Genomic DNA, 27,432 nt, shown 5'->3' with positions numbered 1-27,432 from the left:
CAAAGACAAGGAGAATATTCTCAGGCTCAAGATTCTACTTGAAATGGTGACATGTTGCCAGAGAGAAAGAAATTAAAGGCCCCAGCCCCGCACAGCCACTGACCCCACACAACAGTGGTCCTGCGCCCAAACCTGAACTTCAAAAAGAGGGAGAACCAGAACCCCAGCTGCACACAGCAGCATTATTAACACAACATACAAAGCGGGAAAACAGTCACATGAAAACTTAGTGGAGGGAACTTTCTCTGGCAATTTATCTTAACTGAGGCTGCATTACTTTTCAGCACTCAAAGTCAGATCAGTTTTGTTTTCCACTTCTTAACAGTTGCCCAATTTCTCCTAAAACTATTATGTTCCTTAAAACAAAAATAGGCCAGGCGTGGTGGCTCATGCCTGTAATCCCAGTACTTTGGGAGGCCGAGGTGGCTGAATCACTTGAGCCCCGAAGTTTGAGACCAGCCTGGGCAGCATGGTGAGACACCATCTCTACAAAAAGTATAAAAATTAGCAGGGTGTAGTGGCACACACCTGTGCTCCCAGCTCGTTCGAAGGCTGAGATGGGAGGATCACTCGAGCCCAGGAGGTCAAAGCTGCAGTGGGCAGTGATCACACCATTGCACTCCAGCCTGGGTGACAGAGCAAGACCCTGGTCTCAAAAAAAAAAAAAGAACAAGAAAAAAGAAAGAAAAAGAAAGCAAATTATTAAAACTGTCTTCTTTTCACTGACCATGAAGTACAAACTATGGCTTTAAAGCAGGAGTCCCCAACCCAGGGCTGTGTACCAATCAGTGGCCTGTTAGGAACTGGGCTGCACAGCAGGAAGTGAGCATTGCCACCTGAGCTCCACCTCCTGTCAGATCAGCGGTGGCATTAGATTCTCACAGGAGCACAAACCCTACTGTGAACTGTGTATGCAACAGATCTAGGTTGCGTGCTTCTTATGAGAATCTAATGACTGATGATCTGAAGTAGAACAGTTTCATACCAAAACCATCCCCCTTGGCTCTCCACAAAATGGGTCCCTAGTGCCAAAAACATTGGAGACCTCTGCTTTAAAGTCAATATTAAACTTTTTTAAAGTCAGTCTCAAATGGGACCCTCACTCTGAGCTGGGAATTTCAAAGTTGTCACTTATACAGACACCAGATTTCATGACAGTCACCTGGGCAACTCATGTCTGTTTAGTCTTGGAGCATAAGTATACTCAAGTCTCTTCCCAATGTTCATCACAAGACTCTTCCCAATGTTCATCCCCGTCCACTTATTCCAGAACACTGGAGAAATTTCCCTTCTCCTAGTTCATATTCAGGGAAAAAAAGAAACACCATTTTTCTCTAGCCCACGGTGGCAGTTTTTCTGAAATACATATACTTCATGGTTAATGGCTGTCCTTGGAATACTGACCTTTGTTAAGGCTCTAAAACCAAAGTGACCCATCCACACTGAGGGATGATAACTGAGAACTAATCAATTCTGCAAACCACCGTTTTATCTTTATGGAAACCCTGTCAGTGGGAAACCCTCAAATAGTACAAATGCTAATAAACAGTACATAACTAATAGGCTTAGGGAAAGGAAATTCTTTAAAATTATCTAAATGAATTAAATAGAATAAAACCCACATACAACTGCTACTTCAATGTGGTGAATAGAAATTCATTTTTAATAGAGAAAAATTTTAAATTAAAAAAAAAAAAACCTTGGGTTCCAGACACAGAGGCTTACCTGACTCCTCTCTTTGTCCACTTTCTTAAAACACTTATTCAATGACAAATTGTGTCTCACTGAGTTTTTCCACCCAGTAGGTGCATTTGCAAAATACGGAAAATGTTCCAAGATCCAGTTGTAGATATCCTTCACTGGCAGGCGCTTGGTTGGAGAGTCCTCGATAGCCATAAATATGAGGCAGCTGAAGGAGTAAGGGGGTTTGCAGTTGGGGTTCTGCCTGGCATCGTAGGGCATGTCAGAGTGGGCAGGGGACGGGGGGGTGTCATCGTCCAGGTCCTGGACGGGGCTGACACTCCTGAGGACCGACTCCCCAAAGCTCTTCAGCAAGTTCTTGCTCTCGTGCAGCCAGTTCAGGTTGGTCAGCTCTTCATCTTCCATGGCCCCCTCTTCTAATCGGATGTCAGGCAGAGAAAAGTCGAGGTCATCGTCTTCCTGAAGGGCCTTGGAGAAACCGCTGCCCCGGTAACACTGACTCAGTCCACTGGAGACACTAATTCCTGAGCTTTCTGGCTTCTTACTGGGAGGCATGACTGGACCCATTTACGTGAAGGCTCCTAGTAAAGACATCACAAAGAAATGATGAGCTGGTGAGGCCCAAAACAGAAAGGCAGACTGTACCCCTCTGATTCTGCTGCCTCCCACTGCCGCCTCTATGGAACCCCTGCTACACAGGAATACCACCTTGTGACTCCCACACTGAGCAACACAATCCCACAATTCGACCACAGAGAGACAGGCTGATGAGACAAATCAGCCCGCCTTCATATAGCAAGGTGACCTGATGCCCCTTAAATAAAATAAGACCAATAACAGCGGCCAGGCACGGTGGTTCACGCCTGTAATCCCAGCACTTTGGGAGGCAGAGGTGGGACGATTGCTTGAGACCAGGAGACCAGTTTTAAAGTACGTTAAATTTTATTGTGAATTACTTTTTCTTCCAGAACAGAAGAAAAGCAAGTAACTTCAGGTACCACACAGAATACATGGGAATGTAAGATAAGCCATTAACTGAAATTAGAACTGGTAAAAAGTCAAGAGAGCAACTGCCAGTTTCAAGACAGCAAATTCAATTCAATTCAACAAAACATGCCATAGAATTCTATCCCTCCACCCTGACCCCACCACCATCCCCATTTTTATCAATGACCTAGAACACAGAGTAAAATAACATCTGATGAGAAAAGAAAACGAAAAGGTGGTACGTTTACAAACGGAATGACCCCTACAGACACAAAGCATGTTCAACCCTCCAGAACCCGACGCAACACAGAAAGAACAGTAAAGATAACCAAAAAGGTCTCCCACTCTCTGTAGCACTAAAACAATATGCTTGGTTTAAGAGTGTTAGGTTTTAATTCCCCCCACAAACAACCAGTAAGAAAATCAAGCATCTACCTAGAAAACAAATGAACAGGCTGGGCATGGTAGCTCATGCCTATAATCTCACCACTTTGGGAGGCTGAGGCAGGAGGATCACTTGAGCCCAGGGGTTCGAGACCAGCCCCGGCAACATGGCAAAACCCCATCTCTATGAAAAATACAAAAATTAGCCGAGCATGGTGGCATGTGCCTGTAGTCCCAGCTACTTGGGAGGCTGGGTGGGAGGACTGCTTGAACCCAAGAAGCTGAGGCTGCAGTGGGCCATGACTGTACCACTGCACTCCAGCCTGAGCAAAAGACCAAGATCCTGTCTCAACAGTTTTCAAGAAGGGAAGGAAGAAGGGAAGGGAAGGGAATGGAATAGAAGGGGGAAGAGAACAGAAGGGAACGGAAGAGAAGGGGGAAAGGAAGGGGAAGGGAAGGGAAGGGAAGGGAGAAAGGAAGGGAAGGAAGAAGGGAAGGGAAGGAGAAGGGAAGGGAAGGGAGAAGGGAAGGGAGAAGGGAAGGGAAGGGAGAAGGGAAGGGAAGGAAGAAGGGAAGGAGGAAGGGAAAGAAGAAGGGAAGGGAAAGAAGGAAGGGAAGGAGAAGGGAAGGAAGGAAGAAGGGAAGGAGGAAGGGAAAGAAGAAGGGAAGGGAAAGAAGGAAGGGAAAGAGAAGGGGAAGGGAAGGGAGGGGAGAGGAGGGGAGGGGAGGGCAAGGGAAGGGAAGGGAGGGCAGGGCAGGGCAGGGCAAGGGGAGGAAGGAGGAAGAAGCAGGAGGGGGAGGAGGAGGAGGAGGGATGGTGGAGGAGGAGGACGAGGAGGGATGAATGAACATATTTAAAAGCAAAGACATAGGCCAGGCATGGTAGCTCATGCTTGTAATCCCACCACTTTGGGAGTCTGAGGCAGGAGGATCCCTTGAGCTCAGAAGTTCAAGACCAGCCTGTCCAACATGGTAAAACGCCATCTCCACCAAAAAAAATACAAAAATTCACTGGGTGTGTGGTGTGTGCCTGTAGTCCCAGCTACTTTGGAGGCTGAGGTGGGAGGATCACTTGAGCCCAGAAGGTTGAGGCTCACTGCACTCCAGCCTGGGCAGCAGAGGGAGACCCTGTCTCAAAAAAATAAATAAATAAAATAAAAAAGGCAAAGACATGATCCTTCTATATCTCTTAAATGTTCATTAACACCACAACTGCCACTTCAGCTGGGGAAGCTCTATCAGGGAATTCTAGAAGGCATAATCATAATCCTGGGCACTAACCAACCAGCCAAGGGGGCCGGTGAATTATAGTATCTTCCCTCTTCCAAAAGGTAGAACCTGCTAGACGCAAGGCCTAAGGGGGAGCTGTCGTGAAAGGCCCAACCGGTTTTTTTTTTTTTTTTTCTTGAGACAGAGTCTCACTCTGTTGCCCAGGCTGGAGTGCAGTGGCACAGTCTCTGCTCACTGCAACCTCTGCCTCCCAGGTTCAAGCGATTCTCCTGCCTCAGCCTCCCAAGTAGCTGGGACTACAGGCGTGTGCCACCATGACTGGCTAATTTTTGTATTTTTAGTAAGATGGGGTTTCACCATGTTGGCCAGGATGGTCTCAATCTCTTGATCTCATGATCCACCCGCCTCGGCCTCCCAAAGTGCTGGGATTACAGGCGTGAGCCACCGTGCCTGGCCAAGATGCCCAACTCTTAAGGAGAGAAAACTTCATGAGGCATTGCAGTACAGACCAGGCAGGATGCTCCAGACGTCTCGGGTTCACTCACAGGGAATATTTCTTTCTGTCAAATAAGGAGGTTACCCTGACACATTTCAGACAAAAAAAACAAGCTAGCATCTTTTGGCTTGGGGATACAAGAGAGTCTGGTCTGATCCTGCTTTTAACTTCTTTATGAACGAATTATAGCACCACTTGTCTTTCTTAAAGTTTCCTCAGATCCCATCAGAAAATTTTCTGATGACCAGCATATGCCCACGGTAGAGTATAAAAGAGAACTACCCAGGCACTGAAGTCAACTTTAGCTCTAAATGAAAGTTTTATGTCTCCTGAGCTTCCAAACAGGAAAATTATATCATGGCTGACAGTAAAGTAATTTAATTGCACTGTTGCTATGACAACATGCTGCTCTCTTTCTTTTTAATTTGCTTATTTGTCAGTAGCTTCCCAGAGGAACTAACACGCTATTCTCCATGTTTCCTTTTGTTTTAAACAAACACTGCCAGCAATATGGTTTTAGGAGAAAAAGTGGCATTGTCACGAAGAGAGGGTTATGGGAGTTCAGTACCCTTGGATCATGTGTGCGCTTCGTGCTGGGACCCCGTACTCTCCAACCGCTCACTGCATCCCTATAAATCCCGCATTTTATACCAACAGGGTGAAGAGCTGCTGATCACTACAGTTCCATGTAAAAACAAAACAAAACAACAACCAAAAAAAAAAACAGTTCCCAGAAACCACAGCCGAGGAGTTTTCCATTATTATACTCTAACTACAGATTTCGCCAAATCTTTTTTTCCCCCTGTTTCAGAGGGAAAAAAAAAAAAAAAAAGAATCTGGATCATGTGAGTTGCAGTTAAGCAAACATTTTTAATCTGCTGCCAACAAGGCTGCTCCACCAGATACGCAAATAGTTATTCACTGGTGACCTCCTTACAACTCTTCTCTACACACACACACACACTCTCTCTCTCTTTTGTTTTTTTTATGACTTGCTGTGTTTTGTTACCCTTTTTATTTTTTAACGGAGAAAATGCGGCAAGAAAGCTTAGTTTCTCGCCTAGTAAACAGAAGGTCTCCAAATAACTGACAAAGACATTACTGGCCCAGCTCTGAACAGATGTTCGATGCGAACTTTAAAAAGTTAAGAAATTCTCCCAGAGCGGAGCAGTCGCGAGTTTGGGGGGTCGGGTCACCCCCCCAACCCAGCACGCGCGCGCGCGCACGCACGAGCTTCACTCTCGTCTACTGTACTTGTCAAAAACATTTCAAGGGGACCTGCGGGAGTGGCGATTGGCTGCACCCCGCGTCAATCAGCGGCGTTGCCGGGCAACGGGGAAACTGCTCTTCTCCCCGTATACAGCGCAATTGGGAGCTCGCATACCTTCACTGCCGGTCAGATGTCATAAACCTTTTATTGGCCGCACCGCGGCGAGCCTCGAAAACAAATCAATAAAAGCCCGCCGTCCCCTAACTTATCCAGGGCCCAAGGAGGGTTTCAAAGAGGGCCGGGATGAGGGGGGTCGGGCCTCGGGGGTCTCCAGAGAGACGTTCGTTGCCTGTGCCAAGTCTGCACAGTTTGGCCGAGGGGGATCTTTGTTAGGAGCCTGTTTCTCATCTTGGGGTCTCCACTTGATCGGAACCCCCTCCCTGGCCCGGAACGGCGGGGACCCCGTCCTCCGCAGACAATACCAACTCTGTTCCTTGCGGGCGTCTTTTCGGAAACCGAGGCACCGGGAAGCAGCACGCACGTCGGGGCAGGAAACTCTTCGGACCCGGCAACTTCCCGGCTCGGGGGCTCCCGGGCCCCCCACCCGACCCTCCCCCCAGGACCTGCGGGGTCGCTCGTCTTCCGAGAGCGGCGAGGTAGTCTCCAGGACCGTCTCGGACGCGCCTCCCGCCCCGGGTGCCCCCCGAGCACACGCGGGAGCGGGCAGGAGCGGAGCTCAAACTCACCTGGCCGGAGCGGGGCACGGGGGTGCGGGGGCGCCGCTGCCCTTCAGCAGGAGCCGACAAACTTTCGCGGGCGCCCGGCGGGCATCGCTCGGTGGCCCCGCTAAGGACGCGCGGGCGCGGCGCGGCGAGCCCGGGGCGGCGGGCGGCGGGGGGCGGCCGCGGGCGCGGGCGGCAGGGGCGCGGGGGTCGCGGCGCGGCATGGGACCTGCGGCGTCCGCCGGGCGCGCCGCGCGTCCTCCCGCCGGCCCCGCCGCTCTCCCCGCCCCGTCCCGCCTCCCGCTCGCCTCCGCCGCGGCGCGTCGGGCCGGGGCGCGCCGAGCGGCGAGAAATTGTTTCCACTGCAAACAAAAAAAGGCGACACATGACCAGGCAGGAGGAGGGGAAGCGCGGGGAGGGAGGAGGGCGGAGGGAGGGACAGAGCGGAGGGCGGAGGGAGCCGGAGAAAGGGAAAACGTGGGCCTGGCCGCCAGCGGCCTGGGGCGCGGGGCACGGACCCGCCGGGGCGGACCCTGCCCCGCGCCCCCCGCGCGCCCCAGGACTCAGCCAGGGCCGAGGCCGGGGCTGGGCCGCGCGGCCTCGCCTCTTGGGCCCCGTGGGGCGGGGGTGACCGGCGCGGGTCCCGCGACCCGGGGCGGCCGCGACCGTGGGCGGTGGGGCAGGTGGGGCAGGCGGCGCGTGCCCTGTCCCCTCCCCGGGCTCCGGCCACACGAGCGGGCCGGCGCTGCGCTGCTGGCAACGTGTCGCGGGAACGCTCCTACCCCATCTGCATGCCTTACATGGCTCGAAAGTAAAAATAAAAAGAATTACGATGCGGGCGAGGCTTGTGGGGGTGAGAAGAGGAGATTCCACGTCTCCCCAGTGCTGCGTCCTGATAGGACCCCCAGGGCCTTCCGAGCCCTCTCCCAGCGACCACCTCGGGTCCCGGAGGTAAGCACCGCAGCGTCCCACCCAGGTGGCCGCGTGTCTCCCGAGGGAGGGCCGGTGGCCATTACAAGACAAGAGGCACATCCTAAAGGCCATGCCAGTGGAGCCTGTCAAGTGGGTTGTGCGGAACGCCCCGGCCGGCCTAGAGCGAAAACAGGTCTCATTTCCATCTCAGTTTGAGCTCTCAGGAACCAGACTGACAATTCGCAAGCCATCCTGCGAAATGGTGCAGCCACCACTTAAGTCTGTAGGCATCTCCAAATAATAGCACCCACTGCTAAAGCCACACCAACCAGCCGCCTTGGGAGAGGATGAGAGGAGAGAGTCCAACAGGACACCCTGGTGGTGACAAAAATAAAAATGTGATTGCACGTTACTCCCAGGTAGCCAAATCGGTTGGTTCCTCTACAGAGGAGAAGCCCAGGGCACCCTTCCTGCCACCCCCTCCTGAGCCAGTGGACAGGACATCGTGAACGGTCTGAAAACTACAGAAAAAACAGCGAGTAGACCTGGAGAAAGCTTTCTAGCACGCAGTACTTTTAAACCTAGCCAAAAGGAGGGACTAAAGGCAACACCAGTTAGGCTTCTGAAAATTTTTTCTATCTCAAAAAATAGACTCCCCCATCTGAGAGTTATTCCCCCTCACAAAGGTTCAAGAGGGCAGGGGACAAGTCTTCAGCAAAGATGTGCCTTTCAGACTCACCGGAGACCTAACTACTTCCAAGTAGTGTGGCATCTCCCCATCAGGAGACAATTCTGAGGTGGAAGCCCAGGGGTAGCCTGAGGTCATCCAGCCCCACCCCTTTGATTACAGAGCACTTGATGCGACCTACCCAAAGTCACTAAGCAAAAGGCACAAGGTGGCAGAGACAAGTCAGATGATCTCTTAAGTCTCACGCCAGAGATTCTCAGGGTTAGAAGTGGTAACAAAGCCAGGATGAGACAATGTGTACCCTACTCTCCTGTAGCTCCCGCTTAATGCAGGGCCTGCCCCTCCATCAGCATGTCAGTTGAGGGTGCTTATTCTCCGCCAGAGGAACCAAGGCCAGAGACCTTTGTCCAAGCCCTTGCTGGCCTAGAGAGGATGAAATCGCCCCCTTACATCTTCCTCTTCCATCCCCAGCCCCCACCCCCCGCCCAAGTCCCCCAACTACACTCACACAATAGCCAGAAATCTCTTTATATAGAGGTGGCACCTTATTTTCACCCACCCCAGGCCCCTCCTGCTTTCTCAGAGTTCAAAAAGAGGGGATGTGAGCCAAAGGTGATTCTACATGGAATATGTCATTCCATGTGTGTTTTTGCTTCTTGCATTCTCAAACATATTTCTTAATTTCTCTCTCCCATTACAGTTGCAGCAAGAGATGTGAGAAGGCGTCACCCTGAAGAGGAAGTGGTGGACCAGCCCTGCCTGATGTGGACAGCAGGGGACACATGTCTGTCTGTCTGTCTATCTGAAATGGGGGAAAAAATGCTGAAAGCCAAAGGAGGGCTTAATGTGGCCTTTTCCACCTTCTAATTCCATAGAACCTCAGCTCTGGGACTTGCTTCCTGACCTAGGGTGCAGGGGCCAAATTTGTTTAGGAACAACCCCATTCACAATTCCCCTCATGAACTTTCAGAAAGGACCCTTACGTCTTAGATCCTGAGAAGTCACAAATAAGCAAGCTGAATTGTCTAAACCATTGTCTTGTCTACACTGTTTTACAAACACATTGAACAGCTGAATCGTATATGTGCCCTAGAAATCACTTTGAGAAACACTTATTTCCTGATTGAGGACTTGATGGGACCATTCTGCAGCACCATCTGGGCATGGGCTGGAGAGTACATAAGTATCTGGGAGCTGGAAGTCCTCAATTCCAGGCTTATCTACCCCCATCAGCATGGGGCCTCAGTTCCTCCTCCAAGGAGAAGAGCGCCCCTCCCTTGATGTTTTGTGCATTCTTTTGCTAAATGTTTCTCTGGTCAAGAACGTTAATCCCCCTACACACACACTCTATTGGTTATTAGAGCAGCATGGCTATTTATGGAATAGTTAATTATAAAACCCGATATACCTTGCCCCCCTTGAGGCAGTACAACTGAGTAGGTGAGCAGGTGCAGTCGGGAAGACCTGAGAGACTGCCCAAAATGGGAAAAGTCCGAGGCAGGCCTGGAAAGACAGTCTCCTGGGGAGGGATCCTGCAAAGAGACTCCAGTACAAAGGATACCTGAGAGGAAACACAGGGAGGCTGGGCAGGCACACACTGCTGGGCTGCACGGAACCATATTCCTTTCCTGCTTCCCTCTACAGGTCGACTCCACTCTCTACCTTGCAGGTTGGCTTCCTCTGCTCAATGATGACCACACAGGGCTGCCAGCAGCAAGCCCTGAGGCCTTCTGACTTTTAGCACCCTCCACCTTTGAACTGCCTCAAGCCTTCCATGACATAGTTTAACTACTCAGGGAAATAGTGCGATTGGCCTAGCCTGAGTCACATGACTCCCCTCCGCGCATGGCCCCCCCACCCCTCCCTACTGCTAACAGCTGAGACAAGGGACATGGTGAAACATCTGGGAAAGGGAGGGGAGATGACTTTGGAAGTGGGATATCTAATAAAGGTGGGATGGTGTTTAACCTGTGGAAATGGGGAAGGGGTGTTCTTGACCTGAGCTTCTCACCTGGGGATGACCATCGGAACCATCCAGAAGCCACACCTAACCAACTAGAGTCTTCTAGGATGGTGCCTGGATATGTGCATTTTGAGAAAGCACAAGGGGATGATTCTGCTTACAAACTGCTGTTCCAAGAGAAGTCGATGGCACAGAATTACCAAATCTGACGTGATTGTAGTCGAAGAGGAGCTCATTCACTGAACAAATATTTGCTGAGTGCCTACCAAGTGCATGGCATTGTGTTAGCTGCCAGATAGACGGTCTTTGTCCCTACAGAGCACACAGATTAGTGGGTAAGAGTGCAAGCATCATATCACCAAACTCCTTGAATAGCACGGTGAGCAATTTATATGTGTTAAGGTCAGAGGGCAAAGGTGGCTCACTGAATATTTTTGAGCCCAGAAGTTGTACTATCAGAGATATGAATTAAAAAAGAAAAAGATAAATGGGGATGGTGGTTCCAAGATGAATTTCGGGAGAGGAAGGGAGAAACTGGAAGATCAAAAACCAGCAGAACAACTCAGAAATCATTGCAGTAATTCATGCAAAACAGAAGACTTTAAATAAAAAAAAATTGGGGAAAAAAAGGCTAAAATAGTGGTTCCTTCTGAATGTTAGAGTTATGGGATACTTCTTTTTTGTGTGCTTCTTTCATACTTCTCCTTTTTTTTTTTTTTTTTTTTTTGAGACAAGAGTTTTGCTCTTGGCCGGGCACGGTGGCTCAAGTCTGTAATCCCAGCACTTTGGGAGGCCAAGGCGGGCGGATCACGAGGTCAGGAGATCAAGACCATCCTGGCTAACACGGTGAAACCCCGTCTCTACTAAAAATACAAAAAATTAGCCGGGCGTGTTGGCAGGCGCCTGTAGTCCCAGCTACTCGGGAGGCTGAGGCAGGAGAATGGCGTGAACCCAGGAGGTGGAGGTTGCGGTGAGCTGAGATCACGCCACTGCACTCCAGCCTAGAGGACAGAGAAAGACTCCATCTCAAAAAAAAAAAAAAGTTTTGCTCTTGTTGCCCAGGCTGGAGTGCAATGGCACAATCTCGGCTCACCGCAACCTCCACCTCCCAGGTCCAAGGGATTCTCCTGCCCCAGCCTCCCGAGTAGCTGGGATTACAGGCATGCATCACCACACCTGGCTAATTTCATATTTTTAGTAGAGACGGGGTTTCTCCATGTTGGTCAGGCTGGTCTCGAACTCCTGACCTCAGGTGATCTGCCCACCTCGGCCTCCCAAAGTGCTGGGATTACAGGTGTAAGCCACCACACCCGGCCAAACATATTGCTGAGAATTCATGTGAAATCGTGCAATTGTCCGTGTGGGCAATTGGTTTACGGTGTTTCCACCCAGGGAAAGATTTTTTTTTTTTTTTTTTTTTTGAGACAGAGTTTCGCTTTTATTGGTCAGGCTGGAGTGCAGTGGCACGATCTTGGCTCACTGCAGCCTCTCCCTCCCGGGTTCAAGCAATTCTCCTGCTTCAGCCTCCCAAGTAGCTGGGATTACAGGCATGCACCACCACGCACGGCTAATTTTTGTATTTTTTTAGTAGAGACGGGGTTTCTCCATGTTGGTCAGGCTGGTCTCGAGCACCCAACCTCAGGTGATCTGCCCACCTCGGCCTCCCAAGGTGCTGGGATTACAGGCGCGAGCCACCGCGCCGGGCCCCAATATTTTTCAAATGGTCTACAATAAACACCCATTACATATATACATACATATATACGTTACTTTATTTGACAGAGTCTGGCTCTGTCATCCAAGCTGGTGCACAGTGGTGCAATCATAACTCACTGCAGCCTCGAACTCCTAGACTCAAACAATCCTCTTTCCTCAGCCTCCAAGTAGCCAGGACTACAGGCGCATGCCACCATGCCAGGCTGATTTTGTGTAGAGATGGGGTCTCACTATTTTGCCCAGGCTGGTCTCAAACTCCTGGTCTCAAGCAATCTTCCTGCTTCAGCCTCCCAAAGTGCTGGGATTACAGGCATAAGTCACCACACCTGGCCCATTACATTTATAATATTATAAGGGGGTTGGGGAGGGCGTCCATTGGAGCAGTGGTTCTCAAACTTGAGTATGCATTGGAATTACCCTGAAGGGCTTGTTAAAACACAAACTGCAGGCCCCACCCCCAGAGTTTCTGGTTGGGGAGGTGTGGGCTGAGCCTGAGGATCTGAATCTCTCACAAGCTCCCAGGTGAGGCTGCTGGTCTGTGGACCCACTTCGAGACCTAGTGAATCAGAGAAGAGTCAGTGAGACTGGAACAAATGAACGCAAGACAGTCTTCAAAGGAAGAACCAAGAGGATTTGTCAAATGACTGAATATGAGAAGAGAGGGGGAGATTATGTTCAAAGATAAGTCCTTAATCATGGGTTGACTAAGAGTCTCTTTGAGATAAGGTCTGGGAACGCTGTTTGTAAGAGTAGAAAAACTCTTCACTTTCCCGCTGTGGAAAAGAGACAGCGCCCTTCGGCTGGAAGACCCTTAACATCTTGGTGTGTGTAAAGTCTCGGTCAAACATCATTTGAACTTTCTGGTCACCGTCTCTTGGGATTTTCCTTTTGTGCCTTCTTGCTGTTTACTTGACAGATTCTGAAGGGTGGAGCCTGGGAAAGGGCTTATTAGAATTTCTCCAGCAGGGAATGGAGCCAGGCTTACTTTAAGAGGGAAGGGGGGTGTGTGGTGAGGGAAAGTACAGCTGAACTGATAGGGTGAAGTTCATCAGCTCAGGTGCCCTCGCCAAACCTGAGCTTGTCAAGCCGCCTGCTGGAGGCAAAATGGAAATATAGAACCTGTCAACTCCTCTTTGAGCATAAACGCAAGTGTGAGCCGATGATCTAGAATCCAGATTTACTCAATTAATTCCGTCAACAAGTAAGCATCTAGCTCTTCTATGCCCAGTCAAGAGTGGAGGGGACTGGGAAGAGGCCAGGAGAAACAGAAGACATGGCACCTGCCCTCAGGGAGGAGTAGGTCTGTGAGCATTTATAAAGCAACCACAAATAAGCAAACACACACACAGAGTCTAATACCAAGACCAGTAGTGGGGAGACACAGTGGTTAGACACAGACTAGGTTCGTACTCTGACCTTAACCACTTACTAGCAGGTTAACCTTAGTCAAGGTTCTTAACTTCTATCTACCTACCTAGTTTTCACTTCATAGGACTGTTGTGAAGATTAAATAAATTAATCTTTGTAAGGAACATAAAACAGGGCTCTGGCACTTAGTGAACACTATTTTTGTTAAGCCAACAAATCAAAGTGAAAATCTTGACAGACTGCATACCTATTTAGAATTGTGTGTAAAATCAGGGGTCATAAATAAAATTTAAAAACAAACGAGGAAACGTTGGCCATGCAGATGAAACAGGGTTAATATTTTTAATTTATAAATCTTACAACTCAATGAGAAAAAAATTATCACTCTAATAAGAAAAGGGGCAAATTCACAAAAAGAGAAACAAAAGTGAGACTATCCCCATGAAAAGATGCTCAAACTGTAAAAATCAAAGAAATGCAAATTAAAGCAATTGTGATGTCTCATTTCGTCTATCAGAATGGCAGAGACTTAACTAACCATGCCAATGTTGGTTGAAGGCACGAGTGGGAAGTGGTATAACTTTTCAAGAGGACAGTCGCAAAACGAATTAAAATTTCAGTGCGCATGGACAGCCACTGATCCTAAATTTCCAACTTGTAGGAATTTATCCTTGGGAGATCCTATAATAAGAGAGTTAACTTCCCCACCAGACTGACTACTGGGAAGAGGCAATAAATCCCAGGAAAGCAGGACTCCAGCCTATTAGATTCCGCAGTGCACACCTGGCATTTATGCCTGGCAGAAGACAATATGTATTGAATAAATTAACTGAAGGAAGCAACAATGTATTTAGGAGGATTTTGCTGGGACGTTGTTTAAAATCACAAAAACTGGGAAATTGCCGAAATAAGAGGCTAGAGGCATATTATCACATTCTATGGGGCACAGTGGGGCCATGTTCCCTTTGTTCCCTTTCATTTGCATTTTCCAGTAGTTTTAAGTGAGGCTTTCCCTTTTCTGAATCATTTTCACATTCTCAGAGACTGTACGTGTGAAACAATTTGCAAACATTTCATAAAGTAAGAGTTTAGGGGAAAATGAGTATGTTGGCAAAGCGTTTCACAAAATTAAAGCATTTTGTGATCTTTTCAATCAGGAGGGACAAAACGATCCCCTTCTGAAAAGCCTGGTGCTCTGAGCAAACAGGAGAATTGCTAAGTACAACAAACATTATATCCTGTGTTATGAGGTCTATTGTCTGGCCGTGGGAAGTCTTTTGGTTTATAGGTTTTGAATATCAAACTTTCTCTACAAACTCTTATGTAGGCTCCAAGATTCAAGAGTTCAAAATACTCTTGAATTAAGAATTTGTGGGGGAAGGCAGGTGCGGTGGCTCACACCTATAATCTTAACACTTTGGGAGGTTGAGGCTGGGGATTGCTTGAGCCTAGAAGTTCGAGACCAGCCTGACAACCTAGGGAGACCTATGACTCTACCAAAAAAATAGAAAAATTAGGCAGGCATGGTAGCATGTGCCTATAGTCCCAGCTACTCAGGAGGCTAAGGTAGGAGGTTCACTTGAGCCCTGGAGGTTGAGGCTACAGTAAGCCGTGATCATGCCACTAAATGTGATTACAAGTTATTTTTATTTTTCAGATCTGATAGAAAATCTGTGCCCAGCTGAGTTACCCCAATGACCAGAGCTACTAATGCTTCTCCTGCCCCAGGGATATTCGTGATGCTTATCTGACACAAGAGGAGATCACCTCTCTGAGTTCTTGAACTCATTTTATCTACAGCTGACTTCTTTTGTTGTGTGTGTGTGTGTGTGTGTTTTTTTTTTTTTTTTTTTTTTTTGAGACAGAGTGTCACTCTGTAGCCCAGGCTGGAGTGCAGTGGCGCAATCTTGGCTCACTGCTACCTCTGCCTCCTGGGTCCCGGTTCAAGCAATTCTCCTGCCTCAGCCTCCCAAGTAGCTGGGATTACAGGCACATGCCACCATACCCAGCTATTTTTTGTATTTTCAGTAGAGACAGGGTTTTACCATGTTGGCCAGGCTGGTCTTGAACTCCTGACCTCGTGATCCACCCACCTTGGCCTCCCAAAGTGCTGGGCTTACAGGTGTGAGCCACTGCGCCCGGCCTGTTTTGTTTTGTTTTTGAGACAGAGTCCTGCTCTGTTGCCCAGGCTGGAGTGCAGTGGCTCAATGTCGGCTCACCGCAACCTCTGCCTCCTGGGTTCAAGTGATTCTCCTGACTCAGCCACCTGAGTAGCTGGGATTACAGGCTTGTGCCACCATGCCTGGCTAATTTTTTTTTTTAATAGACACGGGGTTGACCATGTTGGCCAGGCTGGTCTCGAACTCCTGACCTCAGGTGTCCTACCTACCTTGGCCTCCCAAAGTGCTGGGATTATAGGTGTGAGCCACCGCGCCCAGCCTACAGCTGATTATTTCTATTCATAGTAGTTGTGTTCTATAAAGTGCCACAAACACTGAATTAACAAATCCTGAATCATTGCTCCTAGGGGAAATATGAGGTTACGTTCCTGTGAGCCTCCACTTACAACACTTTCATCAACCAATCAAAACATAATTTTACTGATATATTATCACATCATAATTTTATTGATATTTATTTTATCTGTGTTTCTATTTAAGAAGCTTTTTGAATATATATTGTTGTTCATTCACAATGAACTATGCCAGAATGACGCTTATCTAATACACATTTTATCCATAAGGCACATCACAGCCTTCCTGCATTTAGAAACACTAGATAGCACTTCAGCAGTGCTTGGGCTCTGTTTTAAACAGCAAAATGAACAAAAATGCAAAAAATGTGGTACTAAACAGACCACAAAAAGGACACTTGGAAAGCCGAAACAAGTGGGCAAAACATCACTTTGTTCACCCTCAGCTGGGAATGCGCACATTGAATGACTCATTTGTACGTGTCCATGAGTGACCACAAAAGCACCAGGAGTACTGATTTTTTTTTTTTTTTGAGACGGAGTCTTGCTCTGTTGCCCAGACTAGAGTGCAGTGGTGTGATCTTGGCTCACTGCAACCTCTGCCTCCCGGGTTCAAGCAATTCTCCTGCCTCAGCATCCAAAGTAGGTGGGATTACAGGCGTCCACCACCACGCCCGGCTAATTTTTTTTTTTTTTTTTTCTGTATTCTTAGTAGAGATGTGGTTTCACCATCTTGGCCAGGCTGGTCTCCAGCTCCTAGACCTCGTGATCCACCTGCCTTGGCCTTCCAAAGTGCTGGGATTACAGGAGTGAGCCACCGTGCTCGGCCTGGACTTTTTAACTGAATGAAAAGGCACTACTTGCAAAAACTCAAAGTTCAGCTTCTATGTCATAATCAACAAAGTATGGTGTATCTTAGTAATAAAAAATAAATCAACTAGATACTGAACGTCACCAACAGACTGTCAGTGCCTTGAGAGGCAAGGGACTCTGTTTTCTCTTCTGCTCATAGCACATGGCACAGTGGTAATAAAAAATATTGATCACTTAACAGGAAAAAAGAGTCTCCTTTTTATCCCTCTCTCAAGCTGGCATCTATTAACTCTACAGATCAGTCAAAGAAAAACAGCCTCATCAACATTTTCCTCCTCCAAAGTTTTTAAGAGATTTTATTGTTTTCCTCTCTTTAGTGAGTACACCAAGTACCATAGTCTCATGGGTTTCGGTGGCTAAGTCTGCCAAAGTCTTATCCACGCCAAGAAATAACTTCTCTCGTTTTACTTTTTCAGAGGGGTGTGAAAGAAAACAATTGATTCTTCTCTCTACGATAGTCTTTTTAAAACAAAGTAAGAGCTCCAAATTTGATGAACTCTCTGAGAAACAGAATATAGATGAAATTATTACTAACATATTTCCCTGCAGCACAAAGTTCTTTTTTGGAGATTAGCAATTTATTCCACTTATTACAACAGCCAAACCTGAAGTCTCTTTTCGTTGGCTAGTCAAGTTCACCAACCCTTTCTGTTTTGAAATCCTCACTCCTTCCCAAAATAGTGTATCTTGTGCCTTTAATATTGAGGTTGAGGTGCAGACAAAAGGTGTCCAGAAATTGTGAGACATGACTGCATGTGAGTACTCAATCTTAAAGGGGTCGGGGCTGGAAAGGAAGCAGGCAGGTGAATTGCTAGCTCTTTCTGTGGGTACGTTCAACAGCACCTCACTTCTCTGCACTCAAAGACGTGATTCTGACTGGTTTCAAAGATTTGGCCCCCAAACAACCAGGCGTCCTTTTTAAGTTGGCATTTCTTCCAGAGAGGAATCCTGAACATGTTTCCTCTATGCCTCACACAGCGCCAGGCCAGCTGTCTAACAATATGGGTCCCGGAAGGGGGTGCTGCCCATGTTGGTGACGGCAGCCATGAGTGCCTGTTGCTCGCAGCAGACGTCAGAGAGACCTTAGCGCAGGGGTCCAAGCACTTGGCCAAGGCACCCTGCGCAGGCCTCCACGCCCCACGAGTGCCTGCAGAGGCTACCTGAGGACCAAGGTGGGCATGGCACAGTGTCCTGGACTTCCGGATGGAGGCCAGTCCCAGGGAGTGAATGGCAGAGCTCTCCGGAGGCTGCCCAGGCCAGGTTCAATGGGAGGGATGAACTTCATGACATCCGTTCCAAAGAAATCCCACCTGCTACTGGCATGCCTAGGCTTGTCTTCCCCACATACCAGCCTCCCAGGCATGTCTCCAAGGGCTCAGTGAGGAGGCAGCTGCAACAGTTCGCTTTCTCTTAATGATTTGGAGTGGGGAGGCACAGAGATGGGGAAGAAGTAATGACCATTCCCAGTGATCCTGGACCTCCGTGTTGGCTGCGACCTTGAAAAGTCATGCTGTCGACCCCTTTGTACAAACAATGTGGTTTTCTTTGTCCCTGGAAATCTGGCCTCGCAGATTTATTTGCTGTAGCAAGTTTCTTTACCCTCATCACACTGATGTTCAGAATTGAAACAGTTCAAACCTACCCTGAAACATCTTTCTCCCTCCAAATTCCAGTGACATCCTCGGTCTAAAACGCCTGGCACCATGTGGGAGCCTGGCTCCGCTGCCTCACAACACACCGGCTTGCTTTTTGCCTTTGAGTAGCTGGAATATCAAACCAAGCACAAAGGGAATCATACTCAGGAGTTGCTGGAAAAAGCTCATTTCATCCACCTCATTCCCTCATTTTCTCTGGCAGACACAACTGATTTTTTTTTTAAAGGCTAAAAAACTTCTCATTTAAACTTGGGGTGCAAAAGGCATGTGAAGTGGGAGAGTTCCTGCCTGGACCAGCGCAGGGTTAGCCAGGGAAGGATTCAATGAAATACAAAAGCCAACACAGACCTGAAGGGGAACAGGCAGCCCCAGCGACAACTGCCAAACTGTCATTTTGCTCCGCGGCTGAACAGAAGGCTCGAGTAATGACAACCACAAAACTCATTTAAAGTCTGAAAAGGTGACTAATGAGCTCATTCATGCTGGCTATAAATTATTCACTACAACACTGACCCCACTCAAGACAAACAGTAAACTTTAAACACAGACATCGCTGGCCTTCCAAAGTGGAACAAGTTATGTCTGTAAAAGTTTTCACAATGAGAGAGATACTTGTCTCTCCCTTGTCTATTGTCACATTCGTTCTTCTGTTTACTTTTTTTTACTGCCTTTAATCAAGTTTAAGCAGACACAGCTGTTACACATTTATTTCTCTGTTGAGTTTTTTTCCATTAGTTATTACGAGCAATCATGATGCTCTAAAAATAGCAGCAAATTATATTCTCTAGGAATTGAAGGCTGACCTTAAAATGAAGCCCAGGTCTTCAGAAAGAATATTCATATGCACATGTTGGATAAATGACAACAGTGCACAAAGGCAAAATAAAAGTACAAAGCGTTTTCCACTCTTCGAGAGGTTTTTGATTTGCTTCCAAATTTCCTTTGGTTCTGGTGGAAACAGGTTGCTTCAAAACCTTACCATACAGAACCTGCTTCCAGTGGTCAAGATTCCAGTTTGAAGGATTTTCCTTCAAACTTACAATCTTAAGCCAATCAAAGAAGAAATGTTTCATTTAGGCTTTTTCAGCACAGATAAACACAGCAGCAGGTTGCTGTAAACCCACCACATTGCTGCAGACTACTTTCAGTTTCCTGTTTAATATTAAATAAAGGATTTTAGCTCTTCTGTTTTTATAAACTGTGCTATTTGCTACTACCGTCGCTACTAAAAGCATTATGACTGGGTGGGTAAGTAGTCCTATGATTTTCAAGCCTTCTTTTTCTTTAATCTTAGTACCTATTTTGAAGACATCGTGAGAGTTAAGAGTTTCAAATCTGTTTAATTGATTTTTTATTTTAAAAAGGCCCAAATAAGTACTTCCATTAGCTCTTAGATCTCTGAACATTATATATTTTTAAACTGCTTTGAATACTTTGAAAAGGGCCACAGAAAACACTCATATTCAAACACCACCAGATGGAGGTTCTGCCTAACCAAAAGTAAAAGCAGAAAAGTTTAAAGCTGAATTGTGCCCTGCACACACCTTGAGATTGTAGGGGTGAAATGAATGGTCTTGGGCCGGGGATCTTGCTAAAGGCATGATAAATCATGCGTGGTAGGCAAATTAAGACCCAGGCTCTAACTTGAACCTGAGACTGTGCCAAACTCCATTTCCATTTAAGGAAAATCTTTCATATGGTTTTCTCAGTTTCTTGCACATGACCTAAAGGCCTGTCCAGTCATTTCTGTCGTCTGAAATGCAAAGCCATCTTTTTTTTTTAAGTAGAGAAAGAGGAGTCCTGAAATATTTATAGGAAAGTGCTTTGCCACCTACCGACAGCAATGTGGTTGGTCTCCACGTGTTTAGCACGGTTTTTTTTTGTTTCTTTCAGAGTCTCACTCTCTCTCCCAGGCTGGATGGAGTGGTGTTGTGATTTCGGCTCACAGCAACCTCTTCGGCTTCACTTGAACCAGGTTCAAGTGATTCTCCTGCCTCAGCCTCCCAAGGAGCTGGGATGACAGGCGCCCACCACCACACCCGGCTAATTTTCATATTTTTGGTACAGACAGGGTTTTACCATGTTGGCCAGGCTGGTCTTGAACTCCTGACCTCAGGTGATCCACCCGCCTCGGCCTCTCCAAGTGCTGGGATTACAGGCATGGGTCACTGCGCCTGGCCAGCACGTTTTTTTATCCGTGTTTCTGTAGCTAGTCAAAAGCCATTCTTTTGGCCCTCTGTGCAAGAGTTCTTGCAGCTGTTTGTTTTTGTTTTTTTTTATTTTGTTTCCATATGTTTTATTTTTTCAGAGCAGTTTAAGGTTCACAGCAAACTTGAGTGGGAGGTACAGAGATTTCTCATTACCCCCTGCCCCAACACAAGCATAGTGCTGCTGTTGTTGTTGTTTTGAGAAGGAATTTCACTCTTGTTGCCCAGGCTGCAGTGCAATGGCACAATCTTGGCTCACTGCAACCTCCACCTCCTGGGTTCAAGCAATTCTCCTGCCTCAGCCTCCCGAGTAGCTTGGATTAAAGGCGCCTGCCACCGCGTCTCCAGCTAATTTTTGTATTTTTAGTAGAGACGGGGTTTCACCATGTTGGTCAGGCTAGTCTCAAACTCCTGACCTCAGGTGATCTGCCTGCCTCGGTCTCCCAAAGTGCTGGGATTACAGGCGTGAGCCACCATGCCCAGCTGTGTTGTTGTTTTTTATAATCAAACAATATGGGATGTAAAAACCCAATTCCAACCAAAGAAACAGGAAAATCATAAAGAGCATCACATTGCAGTCTCTGCTGCTCCACAACTCGCCACTAACTGGATCTCTGTCACCTCTGTGGAAGGGTATAAAGGAAATATTGGTTTGAAACTAAGCCACAGGTCCCATCTTTTCCTAGCAATGTGTCTTGCAGGCAGACTCCACCTCTCCATTTATGGGTGGGACACCTGGAATGTCCAGTGACGGCCCTAACACCACCCTGCTCCTAATTTTCCTAAGAAGGACCAAAGGTAATGTCAATTTTGCCTTGAGGACATTCAAGGCGCTTGAACAATAGGAGTCAAACCAATGAACACCAACTACCCAATGACTGCGATCCAAAGGATTATAAAACATGCATTAGCAACAAAAGCTTCCTGCAGGCCAGGCACCATGCCAAGAGCTTTACCTGCATTATTTATTCCATCTTTCCACCACCCTTACAGGATAGGTGCTGTCATCTTCGTTTACAGATGAGGACACCAAGGCTTCAAGAAGCTCACTCATCTGCCAGAAGTGAAATGCAAACTTAAGACCCCCGTGTCTCTCTGGCCTGCACAGCCCCACCGCCTTGACCACGGCTCTCACCTGTCTATTGCTATTCTCCAAGATCTCATTTCCAAGATCACAGAATGTAACTTTCTGCTGGTCATCTACCTCTTAGGCTTCTTCTTCACAGTTTTGGGTTTTTTGGGAGGGAGTTTTTGTTTTGTTTTGTGGCATTGGTTTGGTTTGAGTTTTGCATAGCATTTTTCATTTTCTTTATTTAGAGATGGGGCAGAGGGGTCTCACTATATTGCCCAGGTCGGTCTCAAACTCCTGGGCTCAAGCGATTCTCCTGCCTTGACCTCCCAAACTCCTGGGATTACAGGCGTGAGCCAACGAGCACCTGGCCTGCATAGCATTTTTCAAGGACTACTAATCACAGTCACCCTTTCTACCCTCACCATTACCTACAAATGCTCATATAGAAACAGACACAATTGGCTGGGCCCAGTGGCTCACACCTGTAATCCTTTGGGAGGCCAAGGCAGGGTGGGTCACCTGAGGTCAGGAGTTCGAGACCAGCCTGGCCAACATGGCAAAACCCTGTCTCTACTAAAAATACAAAAATTGCCGGATGCGGTGGCTCACGCCTGTAATCCCAGCACTTTGGGAGGCCAAGGCGGGCGGATCACAAGGTCAGGAGTTCGCAACCAGCCTGGCCAACATGGTGAAACTCTGTCTCCACTAAAAATACAAAAAATTAGCCAGGCGTGGTGGCAGGCGCCTGTAATCCCAGCTATTCAGGAGGCTGAGGCAGTAGAATCGCTTGAACCAGGGAGACGAGGTGGCAGTGAGCCAAGATGGGGCCACTGCACTCCAGCCTGGGCAACAGAGCAAGACTCTATCCCAAAAATAAATAAATAAGAATAAAAAAATTAGCTGGGGATGGTGGCAGGCACCTGTAATTTCAGCTACTCAGGAGGCTGAGGCAGGATAATCGCTTCAACTTGGGGGGTGGAGGTTGCAGTGAGCCGAGATCACGCCACTTCACTCCAGCCTGGGTGAAAGAGCGAAACTCTGTCTCAAAATAAAAAAAAATAAAAAAAAAAGAAAAGAAACAGATATATTCATTAAACTGACAAACATGTCTGCAAAATACTGAAATATCCAGGGCAATGGTCACACACCAGTACTGTGCTTTTATCGGAATCTTTTTTTTTTTTTTTTTTTTTGAGACGGCTCACTGCAACCTCATCTCCCGGATTCAAGCGATTCTCCTGTCTCAGCCTCCTGAGTAGCTGGTATTACAGGCGCCTGCCACTACGCCCAGCTAATTTTTGGTATTTTTAGTAGAGATGAGGTTTCACCATGTTGACCAGGCTGGTCTCGAACTCCTGATCTCAGATGATACACCCACCTCACTGTCCCAAAGTGCTGGGATTACAGGCCTGAGTCACTGCGCTGGCCGTTTTTTTTTTTTTTTTTTTTTTTTTTTTTTGAGATGGAGTTTTGCTCTTATTACCCAGGCTGCAGTGCAATGGCGTGATCTCGCTCAGCTCACTGCAACCTCCACCTCCCAGGTTCAAGTGATTCTCCTGCCTCAGCCTCCGGAGTAGCTGGGATTACAAGTGCCCGCCACCCCCCCGCCCGGTAATTTTTTGTATTTTTAGTAAAGACAGGGTTTCACTGTGTTGGTCAAGCTGGCTTGAACTCGTGACACCTCAGGTGATCCACCGGCCTTGGCCTCTCAAAGTGCCGGGATTACAGGCGTGAGCCACTGCGCCTGGCATTATCAGAATCTTAAAACACAAACGTTTTTTAAGAAGCTCACAATCACTCCAGAGCACAGGCCTGGAACTCCAAGTCCATCTCTATCTCCCATCTGAACCCTTGGGAAGAACAAGCAGCTGTAGAGGTGCCCATTTTCAACTCATAGAATAATCTCGGCTGGGCAGAATGGCTCAAGCTGGGCAATAATCAAGCTGGGCAAGTGCTGGGATTACCGAGCACTTTGGGAGGCCGAGGCGGGCAGATCACGAGGTCAGGAGATCGAGACGATCCTGGTTAACACGGTGAAACCACGTCTCTACTAAAAATACAAAAAATTAGCCGGGCATGGTGGCAGGCGCCTGTAGTCCCAGCTACTCGGGAGACTGAGGCAGGAGAATGGCATGAACCCGGGAGGCGGAGCTTGCAGTGAGCCGAGATTGTGCCACTGCACTCCAGCCTGGGCAACAGAGCCAGACTCCATCTCAAAAAAAAAAAAAGAATAATCTCCTTTTTCTCCAATCCTCACCCTATCGCCTGCCCCCAACCCAACAAATAAACCTTCTCTGAATGTCCTACTACCACAAGGACAAAAATCTGATGGATTCTCTTGAAGGTAATGCTTCCAAAGCACAGACATTTGACAAGAAACCATTTTCAAACTATTTATCTTGTTCTTTGCACTCTGGTAGTTATTGTCTGCCAGTTTAGAAACACCATTGACCCCCATACCAGAACTATTTTCCAAAAGCTATATTACAGAGAATTATTATAGTTACAGGTACAGATCAACTTTAGTCAATTCTGTATATACATTCAACAATTAACCAAGCACAATTTGAATACGCTGTACTGCTAATCAGATTAACTTTCCCCCATATATCCTAGACAAGAGGGTAAAAGTCTCTTACTAAGGCAGCCTGGAGCCAGACACGGTGGCTCATGACTACAATCCCAATACTTTGGGAGGCCGAGGTGGGGAGGATTGCTTGAACCCAGGAGTTGGAAGCCAGCCTGGGCAACACCGCAAGACCTCATCTCTACAGAAAATATTTCTGTAATTAGCTGGGCATGGTGGTGCACACCTGCTACTCATGAGGCTGAAGCAGGAGTATCACTAGGGCCTGCGAGGTCAAGGCTTCACTGAGCTATGATTGTGCCACTGCACTCCAGCCTGGGTGACACAGCAAGACCCTGTCTCTTAAAAAAAAAAAATGGCAGCCCAATACCCCCACAGGCCCCAGAGCCTTCACCCAAGCTGTATACACGAGAGACAGAGAAGAAGCATACTCCCTTAACTCACTGCCATCTTCCACACTCATGTCATCTCCATGTCCATGGCACTCCCAGATAGACTGTGGTACCACAGCCAAAGCATTCGTTCCCTCACAAACTACCCCTAGATGCTTCCTTGAAAGCTCCCCTGGTGCCACTACTAGAATCTCATCTCGAGACCAGCCAACGGCTCCGTAAAAAGGGGATGGAGTAGAAAGCTGAGGTCTGTGGTTTCATTCTTGAGAAACCCTCAGATATCCACAGGGATCTGATTCCACTGCCATTTAGAGTGACTCTGGCTTCTGCCAACACCGGCTCCCTTTGAATCCAAATTAAACCTCTCACAGATTTCCTGTGACACCAGTCTTACAGCAAAGCCTCCCAATGGTTAGTCATGCAAACAAGCCCTGCCCAGACCTTCCTGGATCTCCTCTGAATGAACAACCAAGTTGCCTTGGCTGTTCAGAAGATAACACTGACTAAAGGCACAGCAGGTTTTACGTACTCCATTTCCTAGGGCTCCTCCCTCACATCCTTCATCACTCATTTTTCTTTATTATTATTACTATTATTTTAAGAGATAGGGTCTTGCTATGTTGCCCAGGCTGGTCTCGAACTCCTGGGCTCAAGCGATCCTCCTGCCTCGGCCTCCCAAAGTGCTGAGATTACAGGAGTGTGCCACCGCGCCCGGCCTGTAGATCAAAATCTACAACTCATGGGTAGGAAGAAAGTTACTAATGCTGACTGCCCTAACTTATCATTATAATCTAAACAGAGGTATTTATTTACTAATTACATTCTTGGTTTTATAGCCCTGGCCAGAAAAGGTTTGTTTATTCGTTAAAAAAAAAAAAAAAGTTAATTTATAAAGAAAATAAAATCTACAAGGTTAGCCTTAGGAAGACTTTTGGTCACGGTGTCATGCCAGCCCCTAATTTAATGAAGCAACAGCGACCTAGAAAACAAAGTGACGTAGGGCCACATGTTAGGGTGCACATTTGTGGTTTCCTCTCCAGTATCTATTTTTCCTCTCTCTCTTTCCCAGAGTCCCCCAGGTTTCCAACCTTGTGGTCTGGGTGGGACTGACCCCATTGTCTGTGCCGGAGGCATGGGGATCGTCGAATGGGCAGCTGCAGCTTAGGGCTCAGTGCACAAACCAACAAGTTCCCCTAGACAGCCTGAGCTGGCTTTTCGGTCACTTACAACAATCAAAACATCCAACAGATACCGATGGAGAGTTAGTGGTGGATCCAGTTTCTTGACTTCCTGTTCACAAAGTAAAGCCTTTAACATTAAAAAACAAAGAAAGCCATATTTTGACAAGTTTAGAGGCCAGATTTGATAGGAATAAACAGATTTGGGAGAAAAGTACCAAATTATACATTATCACTGAAGATTTAAAAGTATGGCTTAGGCCGGGCACGTTGGCTCACGCCTGTAATCCCAGCACTTTGGGAGGCCGAAGCGGGTGGATCACCTGAGGTCAGGAGTTCGAGACCAGCCTGGCCAACATGATGAAACCCCGTCTCTACTAAAAATACAAAAATTAGCCAGGTGTGGTGGCGGGCACCTGTAATCCCAGCTACTCAGGAGGCTGAGACAGGAGAAGCAATTGAACACGGGAGGCGGAGGTTGCAGTGAGCCAAGATCGCGCCACTGCACTCCAGTCTGGGCAACAAAGAGCAAAACTCTGCCTCAAAAAAAAAAAAAAGTATGGCTTAATGTCTAAATGTGGTCATGTTAATAGAGTATTGTTGATGAATGGAGAATTCATGAGTGGAGATTAACTGTAGGGAATCCATGGTTAATGAAGGAGAACAACTCTGTTTAGAACCTGAGGCAAAACATGGCACCTGCTGAGGTCTCTGACCTTAACCTGAACCTGGGCCCATTTCTACCTCCAAGGGGGACAAATATCTCAACCCTACATCCCCAAGTGCCACTCCAAGATCAGATGCTGATAGAGAGATGATGGTGGTCATGTCAGAGGCGTGTGAACCAGGGCAACTCCATCTTGAATATGAGCTGTGTAAAATGAGGCTGAGACCTACTGGGCTGCATTCCCAGACAGTTAAGGCATTGACTGCTATACTCCCACCAGTGCCATGACAGTTTACAAATGCCATGGCAACATCAGAAAGTTACCATGTATGATCTAAGAAGGGGAGGCATGAATAATCCACACCTTGTTTAGCATATCATCAAGAAATAACCATAAAAATAGGCAATCAGCAGCCATCAGGGCTGCTCTGTCTATGGAATAGCCATTCTTTTATTCCTTTGCTTTCCTAATAAAGCTGCTTTCACATTACTGTATGAACCCAACCTGAATTCCTTCTTGTGCAAGATCCAAGGACCCTCTCTTGGGGGTCAGGACTAGAACCCTTTATCTGCAACAGTCATAATGGCTACGTTTATTGAGTGGTTACTACATGACAGACAACGAGCTAGGGTTTTATCTGCTTTATGTCACAGAAGGCTCCCCAGCAATCAAGGTGAAGTTGGTTGATCAAAGTAGATGGTTAACAAATGATAATGAATGAATGACTGCTGTACAAATTTAACTAAGATTATATTTAGCATGCATAAGAACACATTCTTTAATAATTCCAAAATTAGAAAATTAAAAAGATGAGTGTCAATAAAAATAATACAAATATAATTTAGTTAATGTTTATTGAGAACTGACTTACAAGAGGGCTGACCATGAAACACTGAAGCTGAAAGCTCAAGTCCCCTCACTCCCACTGGCCCCTTCTTGGGCCCTGGGAT

At 47.3% G+C, this 27,432-nt stretch overlaps 1 protein-coding gene and 1 long non-coding RNA gene across 6 annotated transcripts in view; one reads left to right on the top strand and one right to left on the bottom strand.

Annotated features, from left to right (window-relative positions):
• Positions 1-27,432, bottom strand: part of FOXN3 (forkhead box N3) — a 461,477-nt gene that overhangs the window by 254,258 nt on the left and 179,787 nt on the right. For 2 of the 5 annotated variants that reach the window (XM_030802813.1, XM_030802815.1), the window contains exons 1-2: positions 6,755-6,994; positions 1,726-2,282 (exon numbers count right to left, since the gene is read on the bottom strand). In XM_030802813.1, coding sequence (XP_030658673.1) covers positions 1,726-2,268 — 543 coding nt within the window. In that variant the 5' untranslated portion in view covers positions 2,269-2,282; positions 6,755-6,994. Of the gene's footprint in view, positions 1-1,725; positions 2,283-6,754; positions 7,118-27,432 lie in introns of those variants that run through there. The other 3 variants (XM_012498097.2, XM_030802814.1, XM_030802816.1) reach the window with 2 other exon arrangements.
• Positions 7,185-9,669, top strand: LOC115832351. Its single transcript, XR_004027822.1, has 2 exons — positions 7,185-7,681; positions 9,031-9,669. It is a non-coding gene; the product is annotated as an uncharacterized LOC115832351 (long non-coding RNA).

This window comes from Nomascus leucogenys, chromosome 22a (genome assembly GCF_006542625.1).
Source record: "Nomascus leucogenys isolate Asia chromosome 22a, Asia_NLE_v1, whole genome shotgun sequence".
NCBI lineage: Eukaryota > Metazoa > Chordata > Mammalia > Primates > Hylobatidae > Nomascus > Nomascus leucogenys.
This window is presented reverse-complemented; position numbering and strand designations above follow the sequence as displayed.